The sequence below is a fragment of the Puntigrus tetrazona genome, chromosome 13, assembly GCF_018831695.1.
Source record: "Puntigrus tetrazona isolate hp1 chromosome 13, ASM1883169v1, whole genome shotgun sequence".
Lineage (NCBI taxonomy): Eukaryota > Metazoa > Chordata > Actinopteri > Cypriniformes > Cyprinidae > Puntigrus > Puntigrus tetrazona.
The window spans coordinates 15277654-15295485 of record NC_056711.1 but is presented as its reverse complement, the minus strand read 5'-3'; the positions used below and the strand labels follow the sequence as shown (position 1 = coordinate 15295485).

Here is a 17832-nt window from a genome sequence, read left to right as displayed (position 1 = left end):
TCTGTCATCTTCAAATCTGTGAAGAAGTTTTTGCAAACACTGGCTTTCATTTAGTGGACATTTCTCACAATATCTTCCATTATGTTCCACGGAAGAAAGTCTCACAGGTTTAAAACAACATGAGGGTAAATTATGACAGAATCTTCTGCTCACAAATCGGACATAGTTTCACGGTAAATAATTAAATAGACTCAGTGAAACCTGACCACTGACCCTGCTGTTACGCTAACGTTAATTGCTTTTATCAGTTTCTTGTATTTCCATGAAAAACACACGCACATGTCGTACTACTGAATTTAACACCAGCTATGTTTATTCATATTTATTGTTTTTCCTTTCACTGAAAGGAACGCATATATGGGCATACTTTTAATAGGATGTGTGTTTACAATACATAGATAAAGAAATTACACCCACCATTATGTACACAACCTCTGAGGGCTTGATGTGTGTTTTGTAATTACCGAAATCAAAAGAGCTCCATGTATCCTGAACAAAACAAACATGACTTGTAAACAGCGAATGAGTCTTTGTTCTTATTGTTCTTACAAAAGTTCATCCCAGTTCAACATTACTTGCGTAGTAAAGAACTATGTGATATACTAAACCAGTGGTTAGAGCTCATAGAAAAAATGCGTGGAATATTTTGGGTTGACCTTTTAACTTGTTACAACTGCAGGTATAAGCATTTCACATACGCTTTGTAACTTGGGGACATGAGTAGTGTGTGTACACAATTATTGTTTGAAACTGGAGAAAAGGTCATGTTCGATGTTTCATCATGACAGAAAAAAACTGGAAACGTGAGTATTTGATACGGATTAAATACTGTGCTACTGTAAATGGTTAAATAAGTTGATGTATCGATGTTAGTAATGTAACTGATCGCATACATTAAATGGAAATTAAGTTTAAAGTCTTTGTTTAAAGGAACGTACGGCATTTGCATGAGTACAAGACACGTTTTTTTGTCTTCTTAGTGGATTTTCTGGTGGCTTCTCTCTGTATTCGCACTGTAATTCAGAGAATGCTCCTCCGAGTTTGACATTCTCAAGTCAATTTAGAGCAAATGTGAAATTCGGAGGTCCAACGTTTCCTTCCCAAAGCAAACTTTGTAGCATAACATGTTACACCATGTCCTAACTTGGTGCGAGCCCACAGGTAATTTGTCTGTTCACAAAGAACGTGAAAATGTTTCGTTTTGATGTTTCCTATACAGTTCAGCCATGTCGATTTGGACCAATGAAAGTTCACCGTGAGCTCTCGCTGCTTATTGTTGTCACAGCTGGTTAGAATTTACTTGGAAGAGAAGGTTTTATCAAGTCATTTTATCACGGATTTAGCACATAGTAACGCGTGACTCCTCTAAGATCATTCATTAACTCATTCTGTAGAAAGTTCTACATGTTGTACGTTCTGTAAAACAACCCACAATTAATTGTTCGTATTGTCCTGCTGCTGAACAGCATAGAAACACATCACAGCCTTGGTTGAGTTTAACAAAATTCCTGATAAAAATGGGTCCCGTTAGCGCTTCAGACAACAGGAAGCTTCTCGGGTTTCTTAAAGGACAAGCTCCAGCGGCTGGTTATCATCCAGCAGGTCCAGAGATAGGCAGTTTGTGGAGCGCTGGACACAGAAAGAAGTACTGTCTGGACACAGGGAGGTTGGGGAATGCGGAAGCCCAAACGTGTAGCTGACGGAGGTGTCTGGCACCAATGCCGTTCCCAGAGGGAGAAGAGGGGAATACCGTCGCACGTCATCCAGGCTCAGACTGTAGCGGTCCGCTGGGTTACGAGACTTCTGATTCGCAGCCTGTATTGGGTAATGAGCAATTAGTGACATGATGGAGCTACGAAAGAGAAAGATTGGAGAAGACAGAGGTGGCAAACCTGTTTTATGCTCTCTGGATCACAATGGTCTACTTGATCGTTGCCTGTAACTGAACTCATTTGTAGACCTGGAAACAGACGTTACAGTAAACAGGATCAGATTTATATTCTCATCAAAGTGTGCAGCCTAACACAGATTTACCAAAACAATGTTAAAACAATTTAGCTTTTATGCTTTAAAACCTTTTTGGTCCCTTCTTTTTACATTCAATATATTATACTGGTGTTTAAAAGTTTATATACGCAATAAATACTTTTACTGAACAAATATACATTAAAGGTGACAGTTAAGTATATTTTTAAAGTGTACATTTTTTGTTTTTAAAGTTTGAAATCTTGTATTATTCAGCACACCTAGTTTCAATTAAAAAAATTATACAATAAAAAAAATTAATTAAAAAAAATAATTTCTTTGGCTATCAAGAATCATGTGACACTGAAGACTAGAGTATTGACTGATGAAAATTTAGCTTTCTTATTACAGGAATAAATTACATTTTGAATTGTATTAGTATTTCACAACATTACTGTTTTTTAGTGTATTTTGATCAAATAAACTCAGCCTTGGTAAGCATTTGTTTTAGAAGTCTTAACAACAACAAAACATCAACTGTAATAATATAAATAAAATATATCATATTCATATAACAATACTTTTAATCATTATAAATACATATTTTTATATAATTTATATATAATAAGCTTGCACAAATCATCCACTTGCCATAGTGGTATGCCTACACTTTCTCCATTATTTGCACATTAACCATGCTTTTAAAAAGGTTTATGTTTTATTTTAATGCTGTGCCACACTAAAAATAGATAACGAATTAAAGAATCAGATATCTGATCGAATGTTTTAGATTAGAATTGTTTGAAAGTGTCCTAAACCGTCACCTTTAAATTCAGTGTCTGATTGGACGGTGGGACAGTCGACGGACACGCCCTCCAGCAGCTCAGCCAATCGCAAAAAATCCACAGGGTCGTCCACAGAGACCTCTCCCGGCTCCTTCCCCACATCCTGCAGATCTACATTCAGATTTCACCACAAACAGTCCATCATGGGTTAAATCTGTGACTAACCCTGTCGTAAAACCTAACATGCCGCGACAAAAGATTTAGTCTTTCACCCTCACTGCGAACGTGACATTTTGCAAGTCTGAGTTGGCTGAGCAAATACATTAAACAGCTTCAAAACACCTTCTACAGCTTCATCTGCATATATATGCGAGGCATCTCAGCAATGCCTATCTGTCAGCAGACCGTGTCAAATTGATGAGCGTGACATTCTGTACTGTTGCGAAAAAACAACAGCACAAGCATTCAAGCGCAGCAAATGAAATGTGACTACCGCCGGCAGATGAGTTTAGAGAAATGCTAATTATGAAACATTATTTTTTTTAATGCCGATTACGATTAAAGTTGTTCGACCCTCACCTTCCTCCTGCCACTCGTCTTCCTCAGCCCGAGCTTTGCTGCTCGTATCAATGCCAGAGGTGCGTGAGGAGCCGTGACTGACAGCGGAGATGAAGGACTTTTCTTTCCCCTCCATGGAAACCATCTCTACGGAGACGCTGTTTTGCCTGGTGTCCGCCTCGATGCCAGAGCTGCTGGTGGAGTGTCGAGACAGACGGGGACTGCCCTCGCTGCACGGCTGATCCAAGTCTAGCTCATCACTGATGTACGATTCACGGTACCTTTTCTTCTCTGGATCCGAAAAGGGAGACAAAAATACGATTTAATCAAAATGCCGTGACAGTAATTTACTAATAATACTGATTCTCACAAATGCTTCAACATATTTAGGCCTTACTTTAAACAGACAAAAATCTATTTTGGTAACCAGTTTCTGCTTTAAAGAGTCAGTCTACGTTTTTGGTGTCTAAAAAGTATCAATTTCTGTATACGGTATATCTACAGTTTATGAAAAATTTTAATCCAATTAGAAAAAATATATGTTCAGTACAATTTTATTTGTAAAATCAAAATTTTATTACAGTACCGTTTTGAACTGTTTGCTTTTTTGCGATTTGCATTCATTTAATATAATTTTATTTATTAAGTGTTATAATGTTACATTAAAAAAAAAGCATAAAAATGTATCTTTATAGGTAAAAACAAGTGATATTTCGACCGCTTGAGATATTTTGACCGCTCAAAGAGGAAATGTATCTATTTCAGAAATCTGGTCTTCATATTTCTCCATTCGATTCATAATATATATACTTGTATAGCACTTTTCACAAATCAAACCGTTTCCAAGCACATTTATAAAAAATGCTTCATTCAAATACTGCAATGAAGAAGCCAGAGGTGACTGTGTCGAAGAAAAAGAATATTGAAAAAAAATATTTTGTAATCTATCTTCTTGACACTGTCACCTCTATGTAGTATTTTAAGTTTGTATTATGACATTTTACTGACATTTTTCTCCAGTAATAATTATTACTATAATCAAAATAAATTTGCACACTACTCTAAAGTGGAAATGAAAATAAACACAGCGCTTATTGCTTAAATATAAACTGTTCTTGTGAGATCCACCCATAATCTCCGAACAAATGAACAAACGAACTAATAAATCAGGCATAGCGCTTTATTGTGTATTGATCAATCATAGGGGGGGATCTCTCCTCAACCTCCGGCAAACCTCTCTGGTGTGCAGCAAAACCAAAAACAAAATCATACTACGCAAGCAAGCATGAGAGCCTTTAGATGAATATAGTTTGGACACACACCCTCTGTCTCCTCCAGCTGCCGCAGGTGTTTGAGAGCAGGTTGCAAACTGAGGTACAGTCGGTGACAGGAACTTAAATGCAGCAGAAGATGTCGGGAACGAAAAGCGGAACCTGTGTAGTACACCAGCTTCCTCGCTGAGGGCAAACCATCCGGCTGGATCTCAAACTTCTTCCCCTGTGCAGAGAGCAGAACACAGAACCTCTGTATTTTTCGCAAAAAATAACTTAAGTTCAAGTACGACAATTCAAATCGTACCAAAGAGTGCAGATTAATTACTTAACTTTGTTTTTAGCTAGAAGCATATAACCGGGAACAAATAAAAAATGCCTGTTAAATATAATGTTACCCAAAATTAAGTGTATCTCATATTTAATCACTACAGAGATGTCAGTGCATATTGACTAATATCTGTGTGAAAATATACAATTATGAAATACACTGTTATATTTTTTGTGCATGCGCAAAAAACACAGAGATCGGAACAAGTGACGGCGATCCCCTTGTATCAAGCAAAAGTGATCATTTTAGTCAACCAGTTGACTGCGTACTGTACCGTACTGCTCAGTGGAAATAATAATGGTGTGATCTAAAAATGTAACAAAAAATAACATTAAATGTTACCAGAAAGGTGAGCCGTCCCACGTGAAACCAGGGGAAGTCATACAGCAGATCACGCACGTTGTTCACCTCCTGCAAACAAAAGAAAAAAGGCCTCGGTCAAGTAAGAAGGATTTGTTAGAAAATTAAATGGCATAAAATGGAATTTAATTAATGATTCTTTCATTACTTTTTAGGGGACCCAAATAATTGGCCGTAATCATATTTCATAAAAATCTAACAAAAAAAATGTTTTTTTTTTTTTTTATTATAGCACTTAATATAGCACTTATCATAATTTTTATATTAATTAAATTAATGATTACAATAGTAACTGTATTAGATAACAAACATTACTATTTATTTTAGAAAAACATATACTGTACGTGACACTTTTATAGAACTGTAGAATTTATTTTGTTGCAAATAACAATTCATTCCGGTCAAAATGATTCAGTTGAAGTAGTTTCTTTAAAACGGAATTAACATTTAGATCTCCTGACCCCACTTGCTACGGTACAAAACCCACTTCCACAGATCATTTGTTAGACCATTTGTAATATAAGCTTATTTGGCAGTGTGAGAAAGGTGTGATATATAAATCCTGTTCTTTATCAAAGCAGAAGGGGAGCCCATTTTAAGGTTGGGGTCGGGGCCTCACCACACCGGGTCTTTGATCTCTTAGACACAGGGCCCTTGGTTTAATCCAACCCCAGACGCTTTAACAGGCAGATCAGAAGACTCAGGGGAAAGGCATGCACTCCAAATCCCTGTTTATGGACTGAACCGTCTAATATATGCATTCCAGTCAGGCCTATCTGGAGAGCTCTATCACTGTGATTGGCACCGGCTCAAAGAGAAAACACAGGACTGCACTGAATCACAGGATGATGCACGGTGAGTTAGGTCATTGACATGTCCATAATTTTCAATTAGGGCTGGTGATTACAGCTGACGTGCAACAACCGAGTTAGGTGTTGCTGAGTTCAGTTTTTGTACTGGTGCAATTTATAAACAAAAAGAGTTTTTCGCTGTTTTTAGTGGCAAGAAAAATGGCTCATGCATTCACAAACACACACCTGATACACTTGCATTCCTCGTAGAGTAAGTCCAAGTAGCGCTGAACCTTTCTCTTCTTTCTTGTCCTACAGTAAAAAAGACACATGCTTAGTGTCACACACTTTCTAATCAATGAGATACATAAAATAGATTATATATATATATATATATATATATATATATATATATATATATATATATATATATATATATGTGTGTGTGTGTGTGTGTGTGTGTACTGTGTATATTATGAACATATAAAAGGCACACAGCATATATTTAGATAAATCATATAAATTATATCATATATAATTATATTTATTATATAAACCTAACACATTTTTCTTAAATATATACATGCATGTGTCTGTATTTATATATACATAATACATATACACAGTACACTCAAATATATTATGTAAACAAAAAAAATATAACACTAGTAACACTAAAATATTACTACAATTTCTTTTAATTTTCTGTCAGATGATTCTTCAGAGATAATTCTAGTATTGGTTGAGCTGCTGTTGTAATATTACTAATTTTAGCACACAGCAATTCCATCAGGTGCCACTAGTATTGCAGATATTGCTTCACCTTTAACTTACTACTTTGATGAAAACAATTTCAAAACCTCCCTACATTCCACAGCTGAGAATGTCTTGACCTACAGCGAGATTCTGATAACCATGCATGACCTCTGACCTTCTGCAGGCGATAAAAGGTGACTGGGACATCCTCCAGACGGCAGGATTCTCTGATGAAGAGCAGGATAGCGTCACGCGAGGACATCCCCCACAGCTCTTTATGAACCTTGGGCCCGTGACACAGCAGGTAGTCGATGCCACGCTTCGCAATTATCTATAAGGGAGCAGACACGGATCACGCATGATTATAAAATGAGCGTGGGCTCTCACTGTGCTTTATTAGGCTTACAAAAAAAATGTAATCAAACCCCTGCTGCAAAAACACAACAAGAATTTGCTGGTTTGGTTCTTTTCAAAAAATGCTAGTCAGTCAGCATGGTCTTTCCAGTGAAGCTGGTTGTCCAAGAAAGACTTGTTAGTTAAAAAGCCTGGTAAGGACTATAGCACACCAGCGTCCAATGCTTGACATTTCATTTAAACCAATTTAAACCAAATCCTTACATATGTAAAAACAAAGAAGCACCGCTTGCTTGGATGCAAATGTATGTGAGTGTATTTTCGACACTCTAATGAAGATTTACCCAGGGTGGGAAGTATTCTTTGGGTTGGAAATACACAGCGTGTCCCTGACTGTGGCTGTCTGAGGGGTGGTCAGAGTGATCGGCCTGCAGGGCGTATCCTGCCAGCTGGAAATACACTTCCTCCTGCTGCCGGCATTCTGAGCGCAAGACCCGTTCCCGCAGATCATAGTAGTACAGTTTTCTCGCTTTACGCTCACTGAGAACACAGGAAAAGAGCAAGAAAAAGAGCATGAGGAAAAAAACTAGACATCGTATATAAATGATTTATTAAGAATTATTTTCTATTTGTAATTATATTTCCAACTAAGTCATTATAATTTTGGTGTCCCACCTTATATTAAGATACTTACATACTAGCTAGATGTGTATGTAGTTTGTGTATGTACATTCTTTTAATTTGTGCTCATCGTGATCATCTATAAGGCACTTTTTGTCAAATGTGCTAAATTAGTACAAGTATGTAACAGGACATTTATAACTATTTGCCAATAATTTGTAAGAGTAATTGAAACTAATTGATCCAGGGGTGGAGATGGGTAGGTTTTTGGGTGGAAATGGGATCCAGGGGGTGGAGATGGGTAGCTTTTGGAGTGGAAATGGGATCCAGGGGTGGAGATGGGTAGGTTTTGGGGTGGAAATGGGATCCAGGGGGTGGAGATGGGTAGGTTTAGCGGTGGGAATGGGATCCAGGGGGTGGAGATGGGTAGGTTTTGGGGTGGAAATGGGATCCAGGGGGTGGAGATGGGTAGGTTTAGCGGTGGGAATGGGATCCAGGGGGTGGAGATGGGTTGGTTTAGCGGTGGGAATGGGATCCAGGGGGTGGAGATGGGTAGATTTTGGGATATGTAAAGAGAGCAGTTTGTGCACCACAGTGTACTTACATGGTAACTGCTCAGGAACTCTCCGCTTAATATAAAGCATAACATTCTGCACACCAACCACAATTTACATGTAAAGCCTAACTTACTGGCTGCTGCTGTGTAACATCAGAGTAATTACATGGTAAATCCATAGGAATTGTTTAGTTATAAAGTCATTACCAAAAAGTGTTGTTACAAATGTCCTGTTACACACAATGCTATGTACATAAACTTGTGGTTGCATACTACATACACATCTTATTACTATGTAAGTACATAACTATTAGGGCCACTTAATATAAAGTGGGACCGAAACATAGCAAGGCTATTGTTAAAATAGTCCTTGGGGGGTCAGAAAGTACTTAGATTTCATAAAAAATATCTTCATTTGTGTGAATGAAGTTCTTACGGATTTGTCGTGAGGGTAATGTAGGTAATGACAGAATTTTCCTTTTTGTTAGAAATATCCCATTAAAGAATCATTAAAAATGTATTACTCATCAAAACTAATCAAAACAATGTGAAAAATAAAATGAGTTATTTTCTCTTATTAAGCACAACTGTTTTAATATTGATAATAATGTTGAGAATTTTTTCTTGAGCAGCAAATTAACATATTTCTGAAGGATCATGTGACACTGAAGACGGGAAATGATGCTAAAAATTCAACTTTGACATCACAGAAATAATTTGTTTCTAAAAAATACATAAAAAAAAAAAAAAAAAAGCTATTTTAAATAACAAAATAATAATAATTCACACCCGTACTGTTAAATAAATGGAGCCTCTGTGAATCCAAGACTATACTGAAAAAATTATTCTAACAATTCACATCAAGCCATTCATTTTCCGAATTTATTTTAACCATATTAATCCTGCAAAACTAAAAATGACATAAAAATAAATTTAAAAAGCTATTTAATTAAAGGCTCTCCTCAGCCTTCGCAATCCTTTCCCACATTCAATAAAATCTAAAGTTAGGCTGAGTTTCATTATATGCAGTTTTCAATTACACCACACCCAGACGAGGGAGGAAAATTCTTCTAATAATAAAAACAACTTTCAAAGACAGGCCACATTAAAACCAGATCACAAGCCCACTCCAACTGGCCTCACCCCCTGGTGGATTAAAACTAATGAATGAAGGAGGCCAAGTAGAGGGTTCCTCCCTTCAAACGTTCGGGAATCTCTGGCCTGTGTCTTACCAGATGAGCCTGCCGTTCTCCACATAGTACTGGACCTTCAGACAGAGCAGGGGAGGGATTGACCTCCTCTGTGACCCCTGCAGAGAGAAAGAACAGGCTTGACTAGGTTACTGTGGCAACCCCCTCATTATGAAGTCACTCCCACATCCCGACCAGCCTACTAGTGTTTATCTTTACTATCATACTGTAACTGCCCTGATAACCGCAGGGAACACCGATACCGTGACGGAATCAGTACAATCACAACACTGTTTATATTTCTATTATTTTTACATTGATGAACCACGATATTTAGAACGCCATGGCACTACCGATAATGATGGAGGACCGTGTTATGCTCACCTTCCCCGAGTCCTGTTTCCACTCCTTAGGAAAGTACTTAGCAAGTTTCTCTTCCAAGTCCAGAAAGATGTGCTCATTGTCTAAAACGGCCCAGAAAGGACACACAGGAAACAAGCGTAAATGCTCTCGGCATGCAAACAATGGCATCAAGAATTCATGCATGAAATCTGCCCAACAATGACCTCAATTAGGGAGACGGCTGGAATGAAAAGACCCGTTGAGCCATTGGTGAACTCAGGGTCCGGTATGCAACAACCCCAACCGCAGCCAAAACTTACCCCAGTATAAACTAGCAGTCTCATGCCAGAGCGATTGCTAAAGAATTCTAACGCTTTGAATAAATTGTGTAAACACTTCTAAAAAAAGGAGCTTTTGCAAGAGTTAAGATGGTTTAAATAAATGCCACAATGGAAAAATGAAAGAAGATTTAGCTAAGACCAGTAAATGCATGCTATTTCCCAAAGTGTTTGGAACATGTTTCAAGCACATCATTTTCATTGAAAAGGTCCATGTGATTTATTTCATTTGCCAATTGCCTTAGTATCTGTATGCAAAGTAGCGATACATACATAATCATATGTTTGAATATGCACTGACATTACATGTACATTATCAATTTACTCTCAAAAATGCAAATCATTACACTTTACACGAAATTTCAATTACCATTATTTGAAATTATTGTTTAGAATTAATATAAAGAACATTATTATTAGGGATAGGATTATTAGTTATTCATATACTTTTGTAAAATAATAATTTAATAAAATTAAGTCATCTTTTTTATATATTTTTAACATAAGAAAATCATTCAGATTTGTATTATATTATATTCATAAATGTAGTCTATACACACTACTGGTCAAAAAATTAAACATAATTATTCATATTTGTACTGTATTATAATCATAAATATAGTCTATATACACTACTGGTCATTTAATGATTAGTCTGGAATGCTTTTTATGTTTTGAGTCTTTCATCTTTTCAGGATTCTTAATAAAATTAAGAACTATTTTAGACTTTATTTTAACTAGAATTTCTTTTACTTTTTTGGTTACTTTTGATCAATTTAATATAAAGTGTAATAAAGGTTTTTTTTTTTTTTAATGGCACTGTATCACAGTTTTATAAATATAATATAAAATATAAATATATGATAATTCTATACAGTAATACAGTGGAATTCACATTATGAAGTAATTCACATTAATTTAGATACTGTCCGAATGTTTACGTTAAACACAAAAATGTACGTGAACAATTTGTTAAAAATTTATGCTATGTTATTACGAGCTCAAGTTCACGTTTGGTTCAGTTCAGTTTATCCATCCTTTATCACTGCTAACTTTGCATCACTACCTCCCTCACTAAATGACTCAAACTCTTTCTGACTCACTGTCTCTTTATCTGAGGTTCATGACGGGAAGGTTGTGACCCTGCTAAACGCTCAGCCAATATCAATTGCTCTCTCCCGCTGCCTCTCTGCACTGAAGTGGTGAATCATGGTGAATTCCAGGCTTAACAAAGTTAATATAGCTCGATTCCAAGCCTCGGGGGTCACAAGCCCTCAAACGCATAAAAACAAAGACGCTCTTGTCCAAGAGGAGAGTGACACAAAATCTTAAAAAGGTATTCAAGGGAAGAAAAAGCTGGAATGAGGCTTTTAAGGTTGAAAAAGAGAGTAAAAAAAAAAGACTGAGCGAACAAACTCTTCTTAACAGAGAGTCTGATTGGAATGGCAAAAGACAAACATTAGATGCCACGCTTGATTTAAATGGATTTGATTCATATTTCCCAGGCAAGATTGCGTCTTTGCAGATTATGTCGTTCATGTGCAGAGCATATATCGTTTGAATTAGCAAACAAGAAGGCCTTGAGCTGTAAGCGTTTGCAGTTGAATGTGTTCAGTGTAAGCAATTCAAATGTGGTTACAATTTTCATTTACAGTAGATACAAAACCACGCACCCTTTGAAATGCGCACGCGCTCTCAAAAATAAAGGTTCTTTTGCATCTATGGTTCAGTGAAGAGCCTTTAACATTCATGCAACCTTTCCATTCCACAAAAGGTTCTATAGATTATTATAATGTTCTTACAATGGTTCTTTTAAGAACCTTTAAAAGGGTACACTCAGTAACTGGAAAGAATCAATTCTTACTTTTGACTAAAGTTAATCCAAAGTAGTGCAGCTCTTTAACCCCGAGTAGCTCACAGACACGATGAAACACATCTTGACCCGTCGCTTTCAGCTTGGAGTAAAAGATAAACAGATTTCACAATAAGGCATGTACAACAGCCTGATTTAAAAATGCATTCTGATTCTAAACGCTTGCATTCAACTCGATAAACACACACCTGCACATTTTATATACTGTATGCGAGAATATAAAGTACAGCTTTAAGCAGGTTATTGCTTTTTTGTTATTTGTCATCGCTGCAAATCACAAAATTGAAATCTCACAAAAGCTAAATATTTACCCCCACTGTGATGTCCAATGTCTCCTTGGTGGGAAGGAGGACACATACTGTCCTCTCTTGTTTGGTGGGGACAGACATGGCCTATAAAAGCTCATCCGCGTCCGCACATGCACACACACACACACACACACACACACACGTACAGTCACACACTCAAAACGGCCTCTTTCTCTTCAAGATGCTTTCCCTACAGATATTGGCTCCTTCATTTCGAATATCTGCAAAAAAAAAAACACAAACAATCCGGACTCTGCTTCAGTGTAATTCTATAGGATTTTATTCCCATTTTATCATCTGCAAGGTGGAAATCAGATACGCTTGTAAAGTAATAGCACACCTCTTAGATATCATTCATGTCAAAAATACAAATGGGTGCAGGGAAAATCTATGAAATTACATTAAGTGTGAGTCATTGTAATAGTGTTGGTTGCCTTAGCAAACTAACAACATGATAATTGTAGAATGAAGAATGATTAGTTGCTGAAATATATACTAATGTCATTTTCTCATGTATCAAAACACAAAGCAAGGCAAAAAAGAAACATTGGGTAGGTTAAATAAAATGTCTGGACTGTCCAGAAATATTGATGACGTCTGTGGTGGAATACAAGGTTTTATCCTGCCCTCATATTTCATGCAAACCCCCAGTTCAATCATGCAATAAAAGCTCATTACGTTGCACAATCTGCCAAGTCGAGTCAGATTATATAAACACGCAATTATGTAATAATGAAATGAATGCTAAACAATGAGTTTCACAAATCCCGTGGTACATTTTATTGGGCGATCTTATTGCGTGAAACTTTATTTTTCCTACTATCGATGCAGATAAGCTCACCTGCGAAAACATCTGCTGCAACGGCATTCCTCTCATTTTTTGGCAAATTCCACCTGCTGTATGTTTTCACTGAATAGAAATATCTTAACACCGGCCTGCTGACACGAAACTATTTGGACTCTCCGTAGGCCTATTAAAATGTACGACCGTTCATGCACTTTTTGTCATCGCTTTTGCCAAAAAAAAAATTTCACACAGATGTCCTGGCAAAGTACCCTCACCCTCAGGCTATCCAAGATTGTTACATATTTGGCGTATTTTAGCATTACATAACTTGTAAACAAAAGTGAATGGGTGTTGTCAGAACGACTGTCCAAAGAGCTGATCAAAAAAATCACAATAATGCACAATCAATCCAACTGACGTGAGAAGCTAAAAGCTGCATGCTTGTATTGAAACAAATTCATAACTGAGAAGTTTTTAACTTTAAATCGTTGCCTGCAGGCTAAACTACAAGTGCTCTTTTGACAATATTGTAAACAGTATTCTTGTTTCAATCAGAGGAAGAATATGATTAGATCACACATTGTTTTAATTAGTTCAAAATTTAAGTTCAAAATAGTTCTTAACAAATATGTTTGTGGATTTTGATGTGAAAGGACAACAAAGTGGTAGACTTAATCCCTTACAAACCATAATGCTTTTAAAGTCTGAACCAAAATTGCATTCTAAATGTTTACATAAATCTCTATATATTCATATTGTTGGCTGCAATTCTGCTATTTCTCTCTCACACTGGGTTTCCGGCGTGTGTTTAACTTCAGATGATTCAGAGCCACGGTGATGTCACACCTGTGAATCAAGACATAAACTATAGGCTACAGTTAACCGCTACAGCCTCAGGGGAATCAAGACTGAGATATGATGATAAAGGTATAGTTCACTCAGAAATGAAGATCCTGTTGAGTTAGTTTCTTCTATGGAAGAGATAGTCGTTCTGCCTTTTGTGTTCCAGAGAACAATCATCACTGGAACAACACCAGAAACAAAAACCAAGCGAACCTCACACCTCTAATAATGACATTTTTATGATCTAATGAAGCAAAATACAACAGGCAGGGCTGTATACAGACCAATATAACATCCAACCCAATAATTCAGCCATTATCTAGATCATTTCAATCAATTAACAGAAGTATACACACTTTTGTTGAATGGCATGCAGTGCAAAACGTTGCTTAATTTGTTTGATCCTTCCAAGACTTTCACAACTCGTCTCACATTTGTGAAAAAACCTAATCAAAATAAGCCAACGAACAGCCAACCATTGTGCCATTTTAAAATCAGAAACCAAAATATCAATGTCCAATACTTTAAACAACCAACCGTAAGTCTCGACTAAACCCAAGTAGTTAACAGTTGTAGGACAACAACACTGGCCTTAAATGATCATCATTCTGAGCCCTGATATCTACATCCCGTTTGTTCTATTATTCAACTCAATATCATATCAGCATTAAATCGCCACCAGACATTTTCAAAGTGCTCGTAATTTATTTAGAGAGATGTCAAGAAACTCAACACTTCAAACCGACTCAAAACACAGTTAGTTTAACCTGAAAGTGAATAAGACCTAAAAACCTCGACAAAGAGTCAGAGGACGAAGTGTGTGAGGTCAGAGAGATCCACATCTCCCAACAGAGCCTCAGGTGGCACAGCTCTCTGACGGGTGGGATTTGTGGGGGTTTATCTTTAAATCAATTAATCAGATTAAATCTGGCCCGTCTGGAGACCTCTGCTCCGGACCGCTCTAGATCTTAGGGGGCAAGTGCAAACACTTTTAAAGAAACAGTTCAGCCAAAAATGAAGCTTCTGTCATCATTTACTGACCTTCACGTCGGACAAAACCAAGGTTATTATCACAACTAAAACTATTAAAAACAAATGAATAAAGCAATAAATGAAAAGCTGAAACTAGCCTAAATGAAAACTAGAAATGCCTTAAATTTAAACTGAAACACTAGAAATTACTAGGTAAATAAAAACTGAAATAAAGGGAATAAAAACTTTTACAACTGACAAAAATTTCTAACTGAAAAACTATAACAGTATGATAATGAATAATACCAAAAATGTAACATAAATACAGAAACTATACGGACTGTGCTTGTCACTTGTTTAAATTTTATTAAATTTTGACTTCAATTTTAGTCTTCATAAAATGATGCAGAAGCCCCCCAAAAAATGTAATATGAACTAAAGTATTGAAAAAAAGTATTTTACACTGATAAATCTTGCCACCAGTGCTGTCACTAATGATGACTGAATCAACGAACTGAACACAAGATTCAAATCCATCAATTTGTGAATGAATCATTCGGACTAGGGTTTGTGAACCACATTAAACACACTCAAAAGTATGTTTGGCAGTGTTTTACAGTGGCAAGAAAAGGCCAAAAAACAAAAAAAAATTCTATAGAGAAAAAAAGAAACTCAAAACAGTTTTGGAACAACTGAATACTCACTGTCACTCTAAAACAAATCAAACTTTCAGGCACACACACCTCTCTGAGAACAACAATTGTAAATCAATCTTCTAGCATGCATTCTTCAGACCGGAAAAGCCACTTACTCTGCAAGCACAGATAAAGAAGGATCACTCGAGCCTCGGAGCAAGAATAAATGTTCAGCACGACCACACCAACAGAGTGAGGCTGTGTGCTTAAGGAGTCTGCCAGCACTCCTGAAGACGTGTAAATAGCACCGCGTGTTTCATTTCCAGTGAAAGTAGATTCAGATACGTTTCAGGGCGGTGATGAGCTTGTGATCAACGATGGTGCACCAAAGTGATGTGCCTGCAGGAAGGCAGCTTGGGTTATTGCACAATGCCAATCACAAGACTTCACCAACCACTAAGATCTGAGAACAAGTCAAAATCCGGTTTTCCACCCACCTATGGCTGTGAAAAAAAACCACTCATCATCTTGTCATGAACCATCATACCTCTCTGCCCGTTGAATGTGCATTCGTGTTTAGACCTGTCAGAGGGTGAGTCTGTTATACCCGCAATTAAATTCCAACTGCTTCCCTTTATGTGCCGTTCACACAGCCACAAAGTTCAATTCAGCGCAATATGATCCAATACTTTTTCCTTTTTTTTAAAATCTATGATCCATATTTTGCAGTCTTGTGCATTAAATCCATTTATTGTCTGTACCGGTGTCCTCACACATTATTGTCTCAATATTTATATGAGGAAACAACCTGCAGAGCAACTTCATGGGTGGGAAAGTAACTGTAGAACTTTCAATATCACTCACGAACACACACACGTTTTATAACAGATATATCTTAATTCTGTTAATGACTAATGAATAACTAACCAAAGGTTTTGCACTAGCCTAGTTTTACATTGTTAACAGTCAAGCGGCAGTTCAACTGTATGGACTGTATCATGCATTGCTTACAATGCGTTAGGAACAAAATGCTTAATAACTGTATTATTGTTTGAGGTCAAATCAACTTTAATGACTATGAAGAAAAGATAAATGCAAAACATGCAAAAAAAAACACATGAATTAATTACTTGACAAAATATTGCAGAAGGAAAGCAACAACAACAAACAAAAATAATTACAGGACTCAATATAAATGAAGGAAGCAAAGTGTGATCTGTTACTAGTTGAGCCTTATCAGTGTATATCAAATTATTTTGTAATGTTACACCTGTTGAACTATAACTACTCTCTAGAACATATTAATGCATCTACTAGTGCATTAGACTTTCAAATATAAATAAATGCTCTTAAAAGGTGAAAATGCACTTACCGCTAATTAAAAAGCCCGAGTGTACGTTTGTTTTGAGGTCTGATGCTGTTGCAGTAGATCTCACATAAACACAGACTCGCGCTCACTGACTGCCTGACTGATGAGAGGAGCGGAGCTGTGGGTCGGACTGAACCAAATTACTACTGCGAGGGGGGAGGTTTCGGTACAGTGCACTAACGACTGACGCATTAATACTACTTTAAATACGCAGCATTGTTGAGCGACAACAATAAATACATCACAAAACTGAAATAGCGAGGGAAAACTGTACAACTGGCTCTCCGTGGTGGTGAAAACCTACATAAGCGAATTCCCCCTCCACTAAATGCATGAATATGCATAAGCCTCCTTTAAACTGATACACAACAACAACAATCTGTGTGTGCAGTGTGTAAGATGTGTGTAACTGTGTGCGTCGCATTTTGTTGAGGTGATTAAAGAATGCAGTATAAAGTGTAAAATGCATTAATTAATCTAGGTTTTACAAGTGTACTGGTCACACATTGCTAAACTACAAAAATGTAGGCTACTGTGAATAAAACTGGTTTCGCCAAAAAAACGAAGTTGATTATCGAACTTCTTTTTCTATTCTTTTTATTCAGTGAAACTGAGAACATGTAGCCATCACTGTCAAGGACCAAGGACCATAAAACATTTTCAAGGTCCTTATTATAGTCATAAAAATACTATATTTTTATGACTGTACTAAGATTTTATGACTATAATCAGAAGTTACAACCTGAAGTCCTTAAAAAAATAATAATTATAATAATAAAAGAATATAAAACCCCTCTCAACAATCATAAAACCTTGTACTATAGTAA

General features: G+C 36.7%; 1 protein-coding gene across 3 annotated transcripts; it reads right to left on the bottom strand.

Moving 5' to 3' along the window:
• Nucleotides 1-291: 291 nt before the first annotated feature.
• Nucleotides 292-17126, bottom strand: zgc:172136 (uncharacterized protein LOC566376 homolog). 3 transcript variants are annotated; one of them, XM_043256261.1, is made up of 14 exons: nucleotides 17009-17126; nucleotides 12403-12620; nucleotides 12083-12173; nucleotides 9923-10002; nucleotides 9581-9657; nucleotides 7516-7711; nucleotides 6993-7148; nucleotides 6308-6373; nucleotides 5253-5321; nucleotides 4631-4805; nucleotides 3330-3599; nucleotides 2790-2921; nucleotides 1893-1960; nucleotides 292-1815 (listed from the first exon to the last, which is right to left on the bottom strand). In XM_043256261.1, exons 2-14 carry the CDS (start codon nucleotides 12478-12480, stop codon nucleotides 1564-1566), a joined length of 1710 nt encoding a protein of 569 aa, XP_043112196.1. In that variant the 5' UTR covers nucleotides 12481-12620; nucleotides 17009-17126; the 3' UTR covers nucleotides 292-1563. The 3 variants fall into 3 exon arrangements, with proteins under 3 accessions (XP_043112196.1, XP_043112195.1, XP_043112197.1); XM_043256260.1 differs by lacking the exon at nucleotides 17009-17126 and adding an exon at nucleotides 15813-16044; XM_043256262.1 differs by lacking the exon at nucleotides 17009-17126 and adding an exon at nucleotides 13241-13441.
• Nucleotides 17127-17832: the final 706 nt, after the last annotated feature.